The 12,675-nt window shown below is 27.4% G+C and overlaps 1 protein-coding gene across 2 annotated transcripts in view; it reads right to left on the bottom strand.

Annotated features, from left to right (window-relative positions):
- Positions 1–12,675, bottom strand: part of LOC107441406 (uncharacterized) — a 39,302-nt gene continuing 26,627 nt past the window's right edge. For both annotated transcript variants that reach the window (XM_071182868.1, XM_016054646.3), the window contains exons 11-18: positions 11,994–12,169; positions 11,216–11,317; positions 9,831–9,947; positions 9,656–9,753; positions 7,680–7,845; positions 5,290–5,434; positions 3,933–4,054; positions 1–1,729 (exon numbers count right to left, since the gene is read on the bottom strand). In XM_071182868.1, the coding sequence (XP_071038969.1) occupies positions 1,364–1,729; positions 3,933–4,054; positions 5,290–5,434; positions 7,680–7,845; positions 9,656–9,753; positions 9,831–9,947; positions 11,216–11,317; positions 11,994–12,169 (1,292 nt within the window). In that variant the 3' untranslated portion in view covers positions 1–1,363. The remainder of the gene's footprint in view (positions 1,730–3,932; positions 4,055–5,289; positions 5,435–7,679; positions 7,846–9,655; positions 9,754–9,830; positions 9,948–11,215; positions 11,318–11,993; positions 12,170–12,675) is intronic.

Consider the following 12,675-nt stretch of genomic DNA (forward strand, 5'->3'; position numbering starts at 1 on the left):
GCAGGTGACTAAAAATATTTATTTTCAACGGTATTTACAGGATTTTTTTTTTTATAAATTATTTAGTATTAAACAATGTTTATGAAACTTTAATTACAATGTGTAAAAAATGCACATTCTAAATAAAAATTATTTCAACAGAACAAAATCCATTACTTACAAAACAAAGATATCACAGATTTTCAACTAACCTTTTTTTAAAAAGACATTCCTATTATAGGGTGTAAAGGATGTACATTAAAATGAATGAATAAAAATGATTCACAGGGTATGACGGAAACACAAATGCATAGTAATATAAGAATGATAATTAAATTATAAAAGTATACTCAAAAGACATCTTGATTAATGAGAAAAACCTTCCTAAAAGCTAAACGTAGAGCTGCAATGTTGTTATAGAAACTTAACTAAATTGAATTTTAAAATATGCATGCATCGTTTTTATGGTTGAAAACAATTATTTTTAAAAAATAACAAGTTTACTACTAAAAATATTCATTTCTTCCCAGCTAGATAAATTAAGCAACAAATTACGATTAAAATTCAATAAATAACAAGCAAAACGTAACACATTGAGTTTTTGAATGTGCAATGCCAACAGTTGTATTTAAAAAATAAAAATGATCAATGCATGAAGAAGAAAAAAAAACACAGTTTGTCACATTATATACATCAGTGTTCTCCCTAAGCGTTTTTTGATGGGCTTTTAAACAGCCCTTTGATCCCAATAAATGCACCCTCTTTGTAATAATAAGCTGCTATCCTTTAAAAACATTTCTATTTAATTCATATTCCATTTTAAAAATAATTTCCTGTAAAAACAATAATTACACACTGATAAAATTATGGCTTCATTCTAAATACTATTACAAATATTTACTTTGTTAGGATTATTCGCAAACTAGAAGTATCTTTTCAAACTAGAAGTAGAAGGATATTGGTACATTTTAAAACTACTTTTAAAGCAGGTATCTTTTTTTTTTAAATTGCACATTTAAATGTTTATTTTCTTATAATTTTCAGTTCTAATTATAGAAATAAGCAAGTTATTTATCAATGAATCATTTTTCGATAGTTAACTTTTTGAAGAAGAAAAAATATGCAGACCTATTTTTATTAACTACAAATTTTTTTCTTATTTTGATAATGAGAAAGAATTACTTTTTGAAATACACGCATAAAATAGTATAACATGGTAATTTAAAAATTGTTGACAATAAATGTCAGTTATTACATAATTTACACTATATACACATTTTTTACACTGCCCTTTTTTATTCTTAGGGAGAACTCTGTATATTTCATTTAAAGATTTGAGTAATATCACTATAAAACCATAATGACAGTCAGAAAAAAAAAACAGTCATTGCTCTTTATGTTTGAAAACCTTCAAAAACCTTCTCCACCAGCTGGATTTTGTTTTGGTTATGGAGAGGTGATCTTCACTGCTGCATTGAGACATCTCAAATGCTTTCCTCAGTTCATAAACATTCCCCAGTTCAACAGGAGTTGAGGTCATTCCTTCATCTACTCTTTGTCTTCTCGACCTCAGCTTCCTTTTAGATTTACGTTTCAGGATCAGGGTCGATTTCTGGAGGGTGCTCGTAGGGGAGGAGAGGGACTTCTTCAAACTCACCATTATATTCACGACGGATTTAGCGACGGCTTCGGGGGATGCGTTTCTTTCCGAGAGAATCGACCAGTCGGATTCGTCGACGCCGGGAGGTAGCTGCAAAGAAATGTAGATTGAGGTGAGAATAGTTTTAGCCTCGGTACGGGTGACGAATAAGAAGGTCGTCGTCGAGTGTTAAACCCGTTTACTTGAGCACACAAAATTAGGAGCTAAATTTATGATAATACACTAGTCAATTTTGAAAACAAAAAACTTTTTTTTAAATCTTAACTATTTTAATATAGTTATTTTAACACTTCAAGATTTGATAAAAAAGGAAAAAAACAATTATTGCTTCATAACCAGACAAAGAAACTGTGTTGGTATGCTTAAACATCCATCGTTGAATGAGGCCTATTTTAAAACATTACATAATGCATAGATGTAAGGAAAGATTGCAAACTTTAGGAGGCATTGTTAACATCCTTGTTACAGTTGAATAAATATGACGATGATCAACAAAGAAAAGAACTACATCTTTTTAATATTTCATTTTATTTATAAATATTATATAACTTCTTTATTACCTCAGTCCACATACGTACACACAATAAGAAAATTTATAGTTTAACCCTTGCCGGAAAATTCATTTCCATTAAAGCTTTCTGGGGATTCCAATTGATTATTTGAGCAGAATTCGACATAAGTGATTTTTGAAAAATGGACACGTATATCATTTTAAATATGCATATAATTTAATCATTTTAAAAATAATTATTTTCCTTTTAAAGCTTTTAAATTTGTATTTAAAAATAATACAGTCAGGAACATGCCATACGTATACCTTGGTACATTTGGAGAGTGTAGCAGTCTAGTCAAATGTCATTGTGCTATGAGTATTCAATTTTATATCTATTTAGTCAAATTATTATGCATATTTTAATTGTTTAAGATACATTTAATAAGAATTTTGAAATTTTATCAAGAATTATATGAACAGCTTAGTGAAAATGATATTTTAGTGAGCGCTTGATGTTCCTCCTTTTTATTTTTAGTATGCTTGTGAAGGCATAACTCACAAACTTTCAATTAGAACTCTTTTAGCAAGGAAGATTAAAATAATTTATGTGAGCAGCATTTGCTTGTTTTTGTGGATGACATCATCGAATATAATTGGGTTTAAAAATATAAAATACAGATATTTATGCTTAGATTCACAGAATAAAACATTAACAACCTTAATTTGAAGCAAACTGGTATTAAATTTTTTCGTGTCTTCTTAGTTCAAAAACCGATTCAGAAGCAGCGTGAGTGGAATAGGCGATCTTTTTAATTTTGTGCATGAATTTGCAATGTTGTTCATCACTGATTTATTGATTATTTAGTGTTATTTCAAAAAGAAAAACTAGTTTTCACCTAGTAATAACAAACTGAAAAAGTTGCCCAAGTGCAAAATAATAATTATTTTTAATGTGTTTCTGCCTTGAAAAAAAATTTTTTTTTTTACTTTTATTATTACTAGGGCAGTGTGTCTGAAACAAACTAATGCGAACCAGAAGCAAAAAAATTGTATGAAGCGGTTTAAGGGTTATTTCTCTTGTCTTTTTTTTTTTTTTACTATTGATTTGCAAAAAACAAATTTCTCCTCATGTCTTGTATGAAAGCTCTTTTTTCAGTTTTTTTTCTCCCGTATCTCGGCTTTTGATGCCAAGCAAGAGATTGTCTAAGGTTGTTTATTTACTATCTGTCGCCTAGTCACATAAACGGTTCTTCCCACCACTGAATACTCACATAATGTTTACATAGCCAGTTCTTCCACCGCGTATCTTCAGAATGAATAGATTTAGCAATATAAATAAATGTTATATATTTAAATAAAGCTAAATTAAGAACTTTCTTAGAGAAATCTCACTTTTTTTTTAAAAAAAAATGCCACTCAGCCAGTTTTACTGAACTCCTCATATCTATATATTTTTTATAGTTAATGTTTGATTCTTTTTAGTTTTCATTTTGCATCATTAAAATAATTTTAAAATTGAGATTTAAAAACTAATTTATGTAATGCATCAATGAGCTTTCATATTGTATCTCACTGTAAAAAAAAAACTTCATTTTTTTCTGAATAATTATTAAATCATTGCACAATTCTTACTTTAGGTGAAATATTTAAATTTTACTTAGGAAAAACGTAAAATTATTAGCTCTCTGGAAGTATACTTTGTTTATCTTATTATGATGGCAGTTGAGCTCTGCAGCAATGGTTCTGGGATCATTATTAAGTTAATAAGCCTAAAAGGAGATGTGGTTTAAAAGATCTTACTTCAAATATTTTGACAGGCACTCCATAGCATCCACTGGCAGCCCCTCCTGTAGACATGATTGGAATCACAAAATGATCATTCCAAATAAACTCTTCTACCTCGTGCACCACACCAGGTCCACCTACAAAATATTCATTTTGTGAGCTAAGAATATTCTTTCCTTTTTTACTTAATAATAATTTATAGCAATCAACTGCACTATTTAGAGAAGGTGATTTATTACGTCTGTCATTCATCACAGTGAATTTTGAAAGTTTCTTTAATAAAACTGGGTACTTCAAAATACAGGGTATCTGCTACAATTTAGATTTTCAAATTCATGACTTTTCATGATTTTCCATGATTCCAAGAATTTTTCATGAATTAACAAAGTTACTATTTTCACCGAAAAAAACACAACAATAAATTTAAAAAAAAACATTATAACAACATTTATTGAAATGATAGGTATAACAAAAACTGCTATACTCAGCATCTTTATAGATTTTAAATTTAAAAAACAGAGTAAAGAAAGAGTTGAAACAATAAAATAACTGGAAAAAAAAATACAAAAGCAACTAATTTTTTTTTTCTCTGTAGAATTATATTACTAAAGATACTTTTCTTGTTCATCAGAAAGGAAAGAAATACTCCTGATTTTTCTGTTCTCATTTCGGAATATAAAAAAATTCGTCAATGATCAGTTTGCTTCAACTAGAATTTTAAATTGATAAAATTAAAAAAAATTAATAATAAAAATTCTTAAATCACAGAAGTTTAAAAGATAATTCGCTCTAGAAATGATGTTTTTTCTTTCATTTTTTAAAAGAACACCATAATTTTTAAAGAACATGATAAAAACATTTAATATTCTAATAAAATATGAGTGAGTAATGATTTTGTTAGGAATTCAGATGTTTGGAACAAGATGAAATTGGGGGAGGGGATTCTATTTTAAAAATTAGATTTTTTGGAGACCTAAATCCATGACTTTCCATGATTTTTTTTAGAAAATAGAAAAAATCATGACATTTCATGGTAAATTTTGATCAATATATGATTTTTCATGACTTTCCAGGTGCACGGACATTCTGAAAATACAATGATTACTAAACTATTGAAAATTTGGTAATGTTTCCATTGCATAATTTGATATAGAAAAATAATACATAATTAATAAGCTACATTGAATGAACTTGAAAACAATGAGAATGTCGCTTATAATTAAAAACTGTCTAAAAAAAAAGAAGGATATAGAGTAGGCTAAGGCAAAAAATTATCAGATGCTTTTTTGCATTAGAATAAAACTGACTATTCTCATATAACATAAATTAATCTCTCTCCAGTCTAAGAAATATTACTGAGAATAAAAAGTACCTTCAATAACCAAGCATGTGTCCAACAGTCTTGCAACAACAGTTTCTCTCTCTTTGACAGAATCACCTAGAAATACAGTTTTTCCATATGGAAGAGCCTCAAAGCTACCATCAGCAAGGTTTTGTCTAGCTTTGGCTGTGAAATCCTGCAAGAAAACAAATTATGTATCTTTTTAATACAATTTAAATTATGTCTGAGAAAGTTACTTTATTGAACTCTCAAATCACTCTTAAAATTAATTTTTTCCAGATAGTAATTATGAGTACTGGTTTAACAGCTGAAGAGAAAAGTAATTGTATGCCTGATTCTAAATAATAAAGCAACCTAATTATAGAACCCACTTGCTTGGACAGAGTTTTCTTTTATTCAACATTGCCTTGTGTCTAAGTGAAAGTAGTTTTATTTAACAATAACAGTGAATAGTAATAAACAAATGAATAACTATTCATAACATGATAAGATTAGTACAATTTGTTAATTTTAATAATTATGAATGAAGCATCAATCAACAAAATATAAAAAGAAATTGGCAGGTTACAAGTGATATCTGACTAAAGTATATCATGAAAATTATAAGACTTAAAAATGAAAACCAGCACACTATTAAAGAAGGTATCATAAGTTATTCGCTTGTTCATAGACGACATTCCCTTTACTTTTTTAATTAGGGTTTCCATTACATATATCTCCTTTCAGATGCCATCCATGTTTCGAATAATTATTATAATAAACCAAAACATTTCATGATACAACTGTACCATACAATACTAGATTAGACCATTTACTAATTCAACTACTGCTTCAAATGCAGAATGATCTTTTTCAATTCTTTAAGAAAGAAAGTTAAAGGTAAAAAAAATTTAACCACGGAGCAACTATAAATGAATTACATTATAAGTTACAATAAAACTAACATAAATAATATGGCAATAATCATTTAAAAAAAAAAACATGTATTGGGTCATTTCTAGTTTTTTCCTTGCCTAGTTTCTTTCAATTTTTATCTCCAATGCATTATAAGTAGCAGGTTCTCCACTTAGAAATCTCAACCCAGATGAAAACATATACAGGAAATATTAGTATGAAAAAAGTGTATGTAGGTATCATACACTTTTGCATTTAAAAAGTTATAAATTATAATTTTCATAAATACTACATAAACTTTTACCTTTCATAAAAACTTTTTTTTTTTTTTTACAATTTTATTTCTTTATTGTCCAATTTTATAAAATTTTGATATTAAAGCTTAATTAAATAAAAATCAAAATTATAAGCTACATTATTTTACAAAATGAAAATACCTACTTTTTTTAACACTATTGCTTAGATAGATTGAATTATCTTTGAGTAATGGAAAATTATATAAAAAATTATAAAACTTGTTTGAACGAGCACCTAATTTTGTTACAAATAAGTTTAGAAATACGAGTAGAATAGAGTGTGTTAAAACAATCATGAAATGATTGTCTGACTATGAATTACGATGTTCTGTTTTTAAAATACGTCAATACAAATAAGAATATTTGGTTTTAAGTTGCATCATTGCGAATCGAGATGTCTTTTTATTAAACTGCATTAAAACTAATTGGGACGTTTGCTTGGTAAGCATGTGAAAACGAATCGTAATGTTGCATGAATGCTGCTCGAATACGAAGCGTGGTTTTTAATCACGGGCATATGAATCACGATGCCATACTTGTATATTAAAATGGATCTTAGATTTATCATCCCAAATGGTGTTGAAACTTACGAATCGTAATACATGTAAAATAAAAGTGAATCTTAAGCATTAAATTTCGTCCACAAACTATATAAATTGCACGAAAAAAAGACTTTACCCTCTGTTCATAAAATAACTTACAGTTAAATTGTATTGTACAGTTAAACTTCAACAAAATTCCCCATTTTTTGATAGGCCAAACATTAAATGTTAAAAAAAAAATATTTAACTTAGAGAACTTGAATGCAAGAATATAAAAGTAATATTTTGCACAAAAACTTGCCAATTTTAAAATCTCAATTAAACTTAATTTATTAAAAGTTACCTCAGTCATACATTAACCATCATATATATTTATCTTACTAAGAGCCAAAATTAATTTATTCAGAAATAATAATTTTTAAAAACTTGGTATTCTTCAACTACAAATAGGCTTAAGGTTTAAGAAAAATTTCAAAATTAGCAATTGTAAAAAAAAAATTAAAAAAAAAATAAATAAATAAAAATAGTTAATTTTTTCACAAACTATTCTTTAATTCTAAAAAAAATGTTGCAGTCCAATTTTTTAGAAGTTAACTTACTATCAAATTTAAAATTAGCTATTTTTTAGGTTTATTGCAAGATCTTTTTTACAGGCATAAAAATTGCGTTGCTATCAAACTGTTTATACCTCTGAATCTCTCATAGGAAGTATATGAACGACAGACTCTTCATTCTGTTGCTGGTTATTCTCTCTGCATTCATAGAATGTCTTTGCAATGATATCAGCTGCACCAAAAAAACCTCCTGTCACCAGAGACACTCTCTCCACTTTGGCCAACTCTCTTCCAATCGCTCTACAAAATGTAAAAAAACAACTATTTTAGTTTTTGCTTAGAATAAGCTGCTCACCTACCCTCAGGATTGATCCGCTGACAACAATAGTTTATAATGTTAAAAACAAAATAAATAATTACTTGGATTTAGAAAGTAAACAATGGTATTTGGAAGAAAAAATATCAAATCAAAGGAATAAATGAGAAGTAATTTTACTCATAAGAAATCAAATAGAAAAGGTTTTTATTTCCCTTGTATTAAATTTTTCATATTTTCAGAAATTTCAATATAAATTTTAAGATTTATATCGGGGAACACTTAATCCCCTCTCTCTTCTTCTTCTTTTTTGTACTTTAAAAGCACACACGAGAAAAGTAAAAATTGAGATATGAGTACCAGAAATTACAATAACTTTCAAACAACTTGGAATTTCAACTCTGTAGTAATTTAGCTGAGCAGCCCACAATTCTCGAACTAATTACTTTCAGTCTACATTTTTCTATACAATTTCATGCTTCTTTCAGTTTTTCAGCAATCAAAACTTTAAGGCAATCAATAGCCTTAAGGTTACGTAAAGGAAAAAAGAGCTTCCAAACAACATTTAAAAATTTAATAATTAGATCTCTTAATAAATATTACAAAATGTGTGGTAACACTCGTTATAAAACAATAGGACAACGAATATGGCACTCACGGGACCCATGAAATTTTGCATTTCAGAATTAGTCGAATTTCGGATCTCTTTTGGAAATTCCAATACGGCGCCCATATATTACAACAATTCAATTATACCGTTAATTTCAGAAAAATCAATAAATTTAATTAAGTTTTGATCATAGATTATGATGGGGTGAATTTAAAACTATGCCATCTTAAGCAATTTTATTAAAATAATAACCTATATAATAAAAATAACAATATATATTTTTTAACTATACCAAACGCATAAAATATGGAATACAAAAAGCTGCAAAAGGGATAGAATTCACTTTGTCGGTAGTTTCAATGTCGACTGGGTGTGGCCAATTTATGGTCAAATGAAAAATGTGAGGACAAACCAGAGCATATGCACATCTGTCAAGATTGATAGATCAGTTTCTCCCAACTTGCATTTCTGTATTTTCTTTATTGGAAATGCAGTTTTTATTCTATTTTAAACTGCTTTAGAAACAGATGTTTTGTTTGACACAGTATTATTATTTTTTTTTCTATGCTTTTTTTATTACTTACTTCAAGAGAATAAAATTCCACATAAAAAGAGAATATAATTAATTTTTTTTTCTCTTATCAATAAAAATTTCTTTTTTAAAAAAAAAAAAAAAAGAAAGATTGGATTAGGTGCCGAATTAGGGGTCTCATACTATGTGACAAAAAAAATAAATAAATACAGATTTCAAACATTCATGACTAACAGGAAGATGCTCTTATAAATAGTAACCTTTCATTCATGTTCATTGAGCACCTTTGTCATGCTTGTTTTGGAGTGATTTTTTGAACACTATATTAGAATGAATTTGGACCTTCAAATAACATTGTGTTTATGGAAAAGAAAACATTATGCATTGATGGAAGGAACTACTCAGTCTCGTACTATTATGACTTATGTTGTTCGTAATCAGAAATAGTGATACAAAAAAAAGTAAGTTAAATTTTAACAAAACTCTAGAACAAAAAAGTATCAACTACTTTATTCACAGCATTGAAATCAAGAATATCATATCAAAAAATAGTTTAGATAAAAAGAGAGACAAGATTTATAATATCAACTAGCTTCAAAGAAAATCTATAAATGTATTTAAAAAAATATTTATTGAAAAACGTGTAACGTACTTGCATATTTCTTCAGCTCTTTCAGATTGTAGTTTACTGCTACCAGCAACATAAACACACAAGTCTTGGAGAGGTAGGTTTCTTTTTAGAAAATTTACCTAAACACAGGGAAGTTCATGAAAATACATGCAATCAAATGAGGAATAAAAATTGTCTTATTTTAAAGTGTAATTACTAAATAATTCATCTTTGCTTCAGCTGTAGCATCTTTGGGTGTCTCTGAAGAAGATGGATTTAAGGCCCTCTTAACACGTGTCTTCAGAATACTTTCAAATTCAGGATTGTCCTTTTTCTGCAATAAAATATCTATTTAATATCATGAAATGTGCACATCATTTAGAAGAACTCAATTTTGATACAATTAGTTTAATTTTATTCAATAATATTAATCAGGTCCAGAAAAGAATGGTGACTCATTTCGCTTAGTCCACTAATATTTGTCTCAGACCACTATAAAATAAATTATTAGAGGTCTCTTAGGGACAGCAATCAATGGCTTTTGTTTCTCACATATTGGCAAATTTCATTATAAAATAGAACATCGCACTTTTCTGCATTGTAATTTTTTAAAGTTAGTAAATAGGTTTTTTTTAAAATAAAATTTAATAGAGAAAATGTAATGATTAGTAATATCTTTTAGTTATTGATTCTTTAGACCAGTGATTAAATTTTCATAATTTCTGCCCATGATCCTAAGTAACTAAATTTAATTATATATTCCATGTTTAGCAAGTTGATTTCTTAATTTGATACAACTAAAAAAAAAGCCAATATCATAACTGCCAACATGAATAGGGAAAAATCCAGTAGATTTTACGAAATTGCATAAATTTCTTGACACTTGTTACAAAATGTTTTAAATATTTTACACATAGGGAATTTTCGTCATTAAAATAAAAAACTGCAATATTTTCCAGTTATAATTAATACTAAATGAACTTGAAATGTTGTGTATTATGTTTACTTTAAATTTTGAACTGTAATAAGGATATAATTCATTAAAGACAGTTAACTGACTTTTATAAATGATAAATGATTAAAAAAAAAGCCAATATCATAACTGCCAACATGAATAGGGAAAAATCCAGTAGATTTTACGAAATTGTATAAATTTCTTGACACTTGTTACAAAATGTTTTAAATATTTTACACATAGGGAATTTTCGTCATTAAAATAAAAAACTGCAATATTTTCCAGTTATAATTAATACTAAATCAACTTGAAATGTTGTGTATTATGTTTACTTTAAATTTTGAACTGTAATAAGGATATAATTCATTAAAGACAGTTAACTGACTTTTATAAATGATAAATGAGGCCCACTTCTTTATGCATTAGTAACACTTATTTAAGTATTCAAGTAAGTAATAATCTGCTCAAAAATTCTATTTCAATAGGGATTTTTTAAGGAAACTTTTTTAATTTTAGGGAATATTCTAAAATGTACAAAAACCAGGAGAATTTCTATTAAACCAGTGGACCAGGAGAATGTGGCAAAATCCAGTAGAGTTGGCAGCTATGCAATATATAATACTGATTAATATTGAAGATGATTTTACCATAATCATATCATTTCCCATCAATAGCCTAAACCATTTTGGTATTGTGGCAGAATCACAGTTCACAAGGACGACTCGCTTCCTATGCTCACAGTAAAATACCTGTAAGAAAGAAAAAGAATTTATATGTGTCTATGAAATCTCCCGATAAGTTATGTTCAAACAATTTCTGATCAAAAACTGGGTGTTGAGGAACATATTGAAACATTTTAGCTTGCTTTAATAATGAATTTTAATTAATAAATATGCATTTATAAAACTAAACACAGTTTTAATTATGCAATTCCTAAGATTCATTATCTAGTACAATAATATTTTTAATTAATAATAAGTGTGGTTCCTAATTATAACTAAAACACCTCTATCAAATCTCTGTATACCTTATGTTCCATTTAAAAATAAGTTATGATTTTGCTGTATTAAGCCGAACTTGAAAGTAGATCAAAGACATTTTATGCTTGCTATTCAAAAAAAAATAATAATAATAATAATAATAATAAAAATTAGTAGCATATAAATAGACAAATCTGGTTTTGAATGTATGTTGTTGAATTACATTTTTAAATATTTTACTGAGAATTTAGAGTGTTAGGATTATTCTTACCCCTTATTCAAAACAGGAAAATTATAATAATTATCTTTTTTTATATTCCTTTATATAATTTTGTTCATATTGTTTCTCTTCCGAAAGTTAGCTCGGTTTAACTTTATGAAGTGAAATATCTAAACATTTTTTACTCGAGAATTCAAATGTTTATGAGCACAATTTAAATCTTACCTGTTGGTGTGAAAATGCTGACTTTGTATAGGCAGCAGAAACTAATACTATGATCACAGCTGCTTGGTCAACTTTCAGCTGAAAGGTGTGCAGTTGGTCAAGTTTCTCTCGACTAAGAGTTGAGGGTTGACTGATGTCACTTAATTGAGACATTAGGCGAGATAATGGTCTTCGTCCTATTTTTTTTTCAAATAAAAAAAGAATGCAAACTTATCTGTTGATAGTAATGAATAACTGTAATAAAAACAGCACAACAAATTTTCTTTTTTTCATAACTTTGAAATGAATCATTTTTCAACATTTACACTGATTTATGTAACTAAAAATTAAGCATAATACATTTTATGAGAACTCAATGTATTACTTTTTAAACGAAAATGAAGAGCTCTTTATAAAAATAAAGGAACATAAATACAAACAAATAATTGAAGAAAATTGATTAACATTTCAAAGATCAGTAACAGAGAAACTAAAATTAAATAGAAAAAAGTTTCTCTAACAAAACCAATAGTTAAAAAAATGATAAGTTTCTTAAAAAGTTGATCGAGATCACGAAATTTCAAAAAAACTTTCTTTTTTTTTCTCGATAGAACAACATGTCAAGAATATTTTCTCTAAGTTGTAAATCAATCGGAATGGAACACTAGAGGGAGTGCTTTTTGGAACTCTTTTCAATGAACTC

Source organism: Parasteatoda tepidariorum, chromosome 6 (assembly GCF_043381705.1).
Source record: "Parasteatoda tepidariorum isolate YZ-2023 chromosome 6, CAS_Ptep_4.0, whole genome shotgun sequence".
Classification (NCBI taxonomy): Eukaryota; Metazoa; Arthropoda; class Arachnida; order Araneae; family Theridiidae; genus Parasteatoda; species Parasteatoda tepidariorum.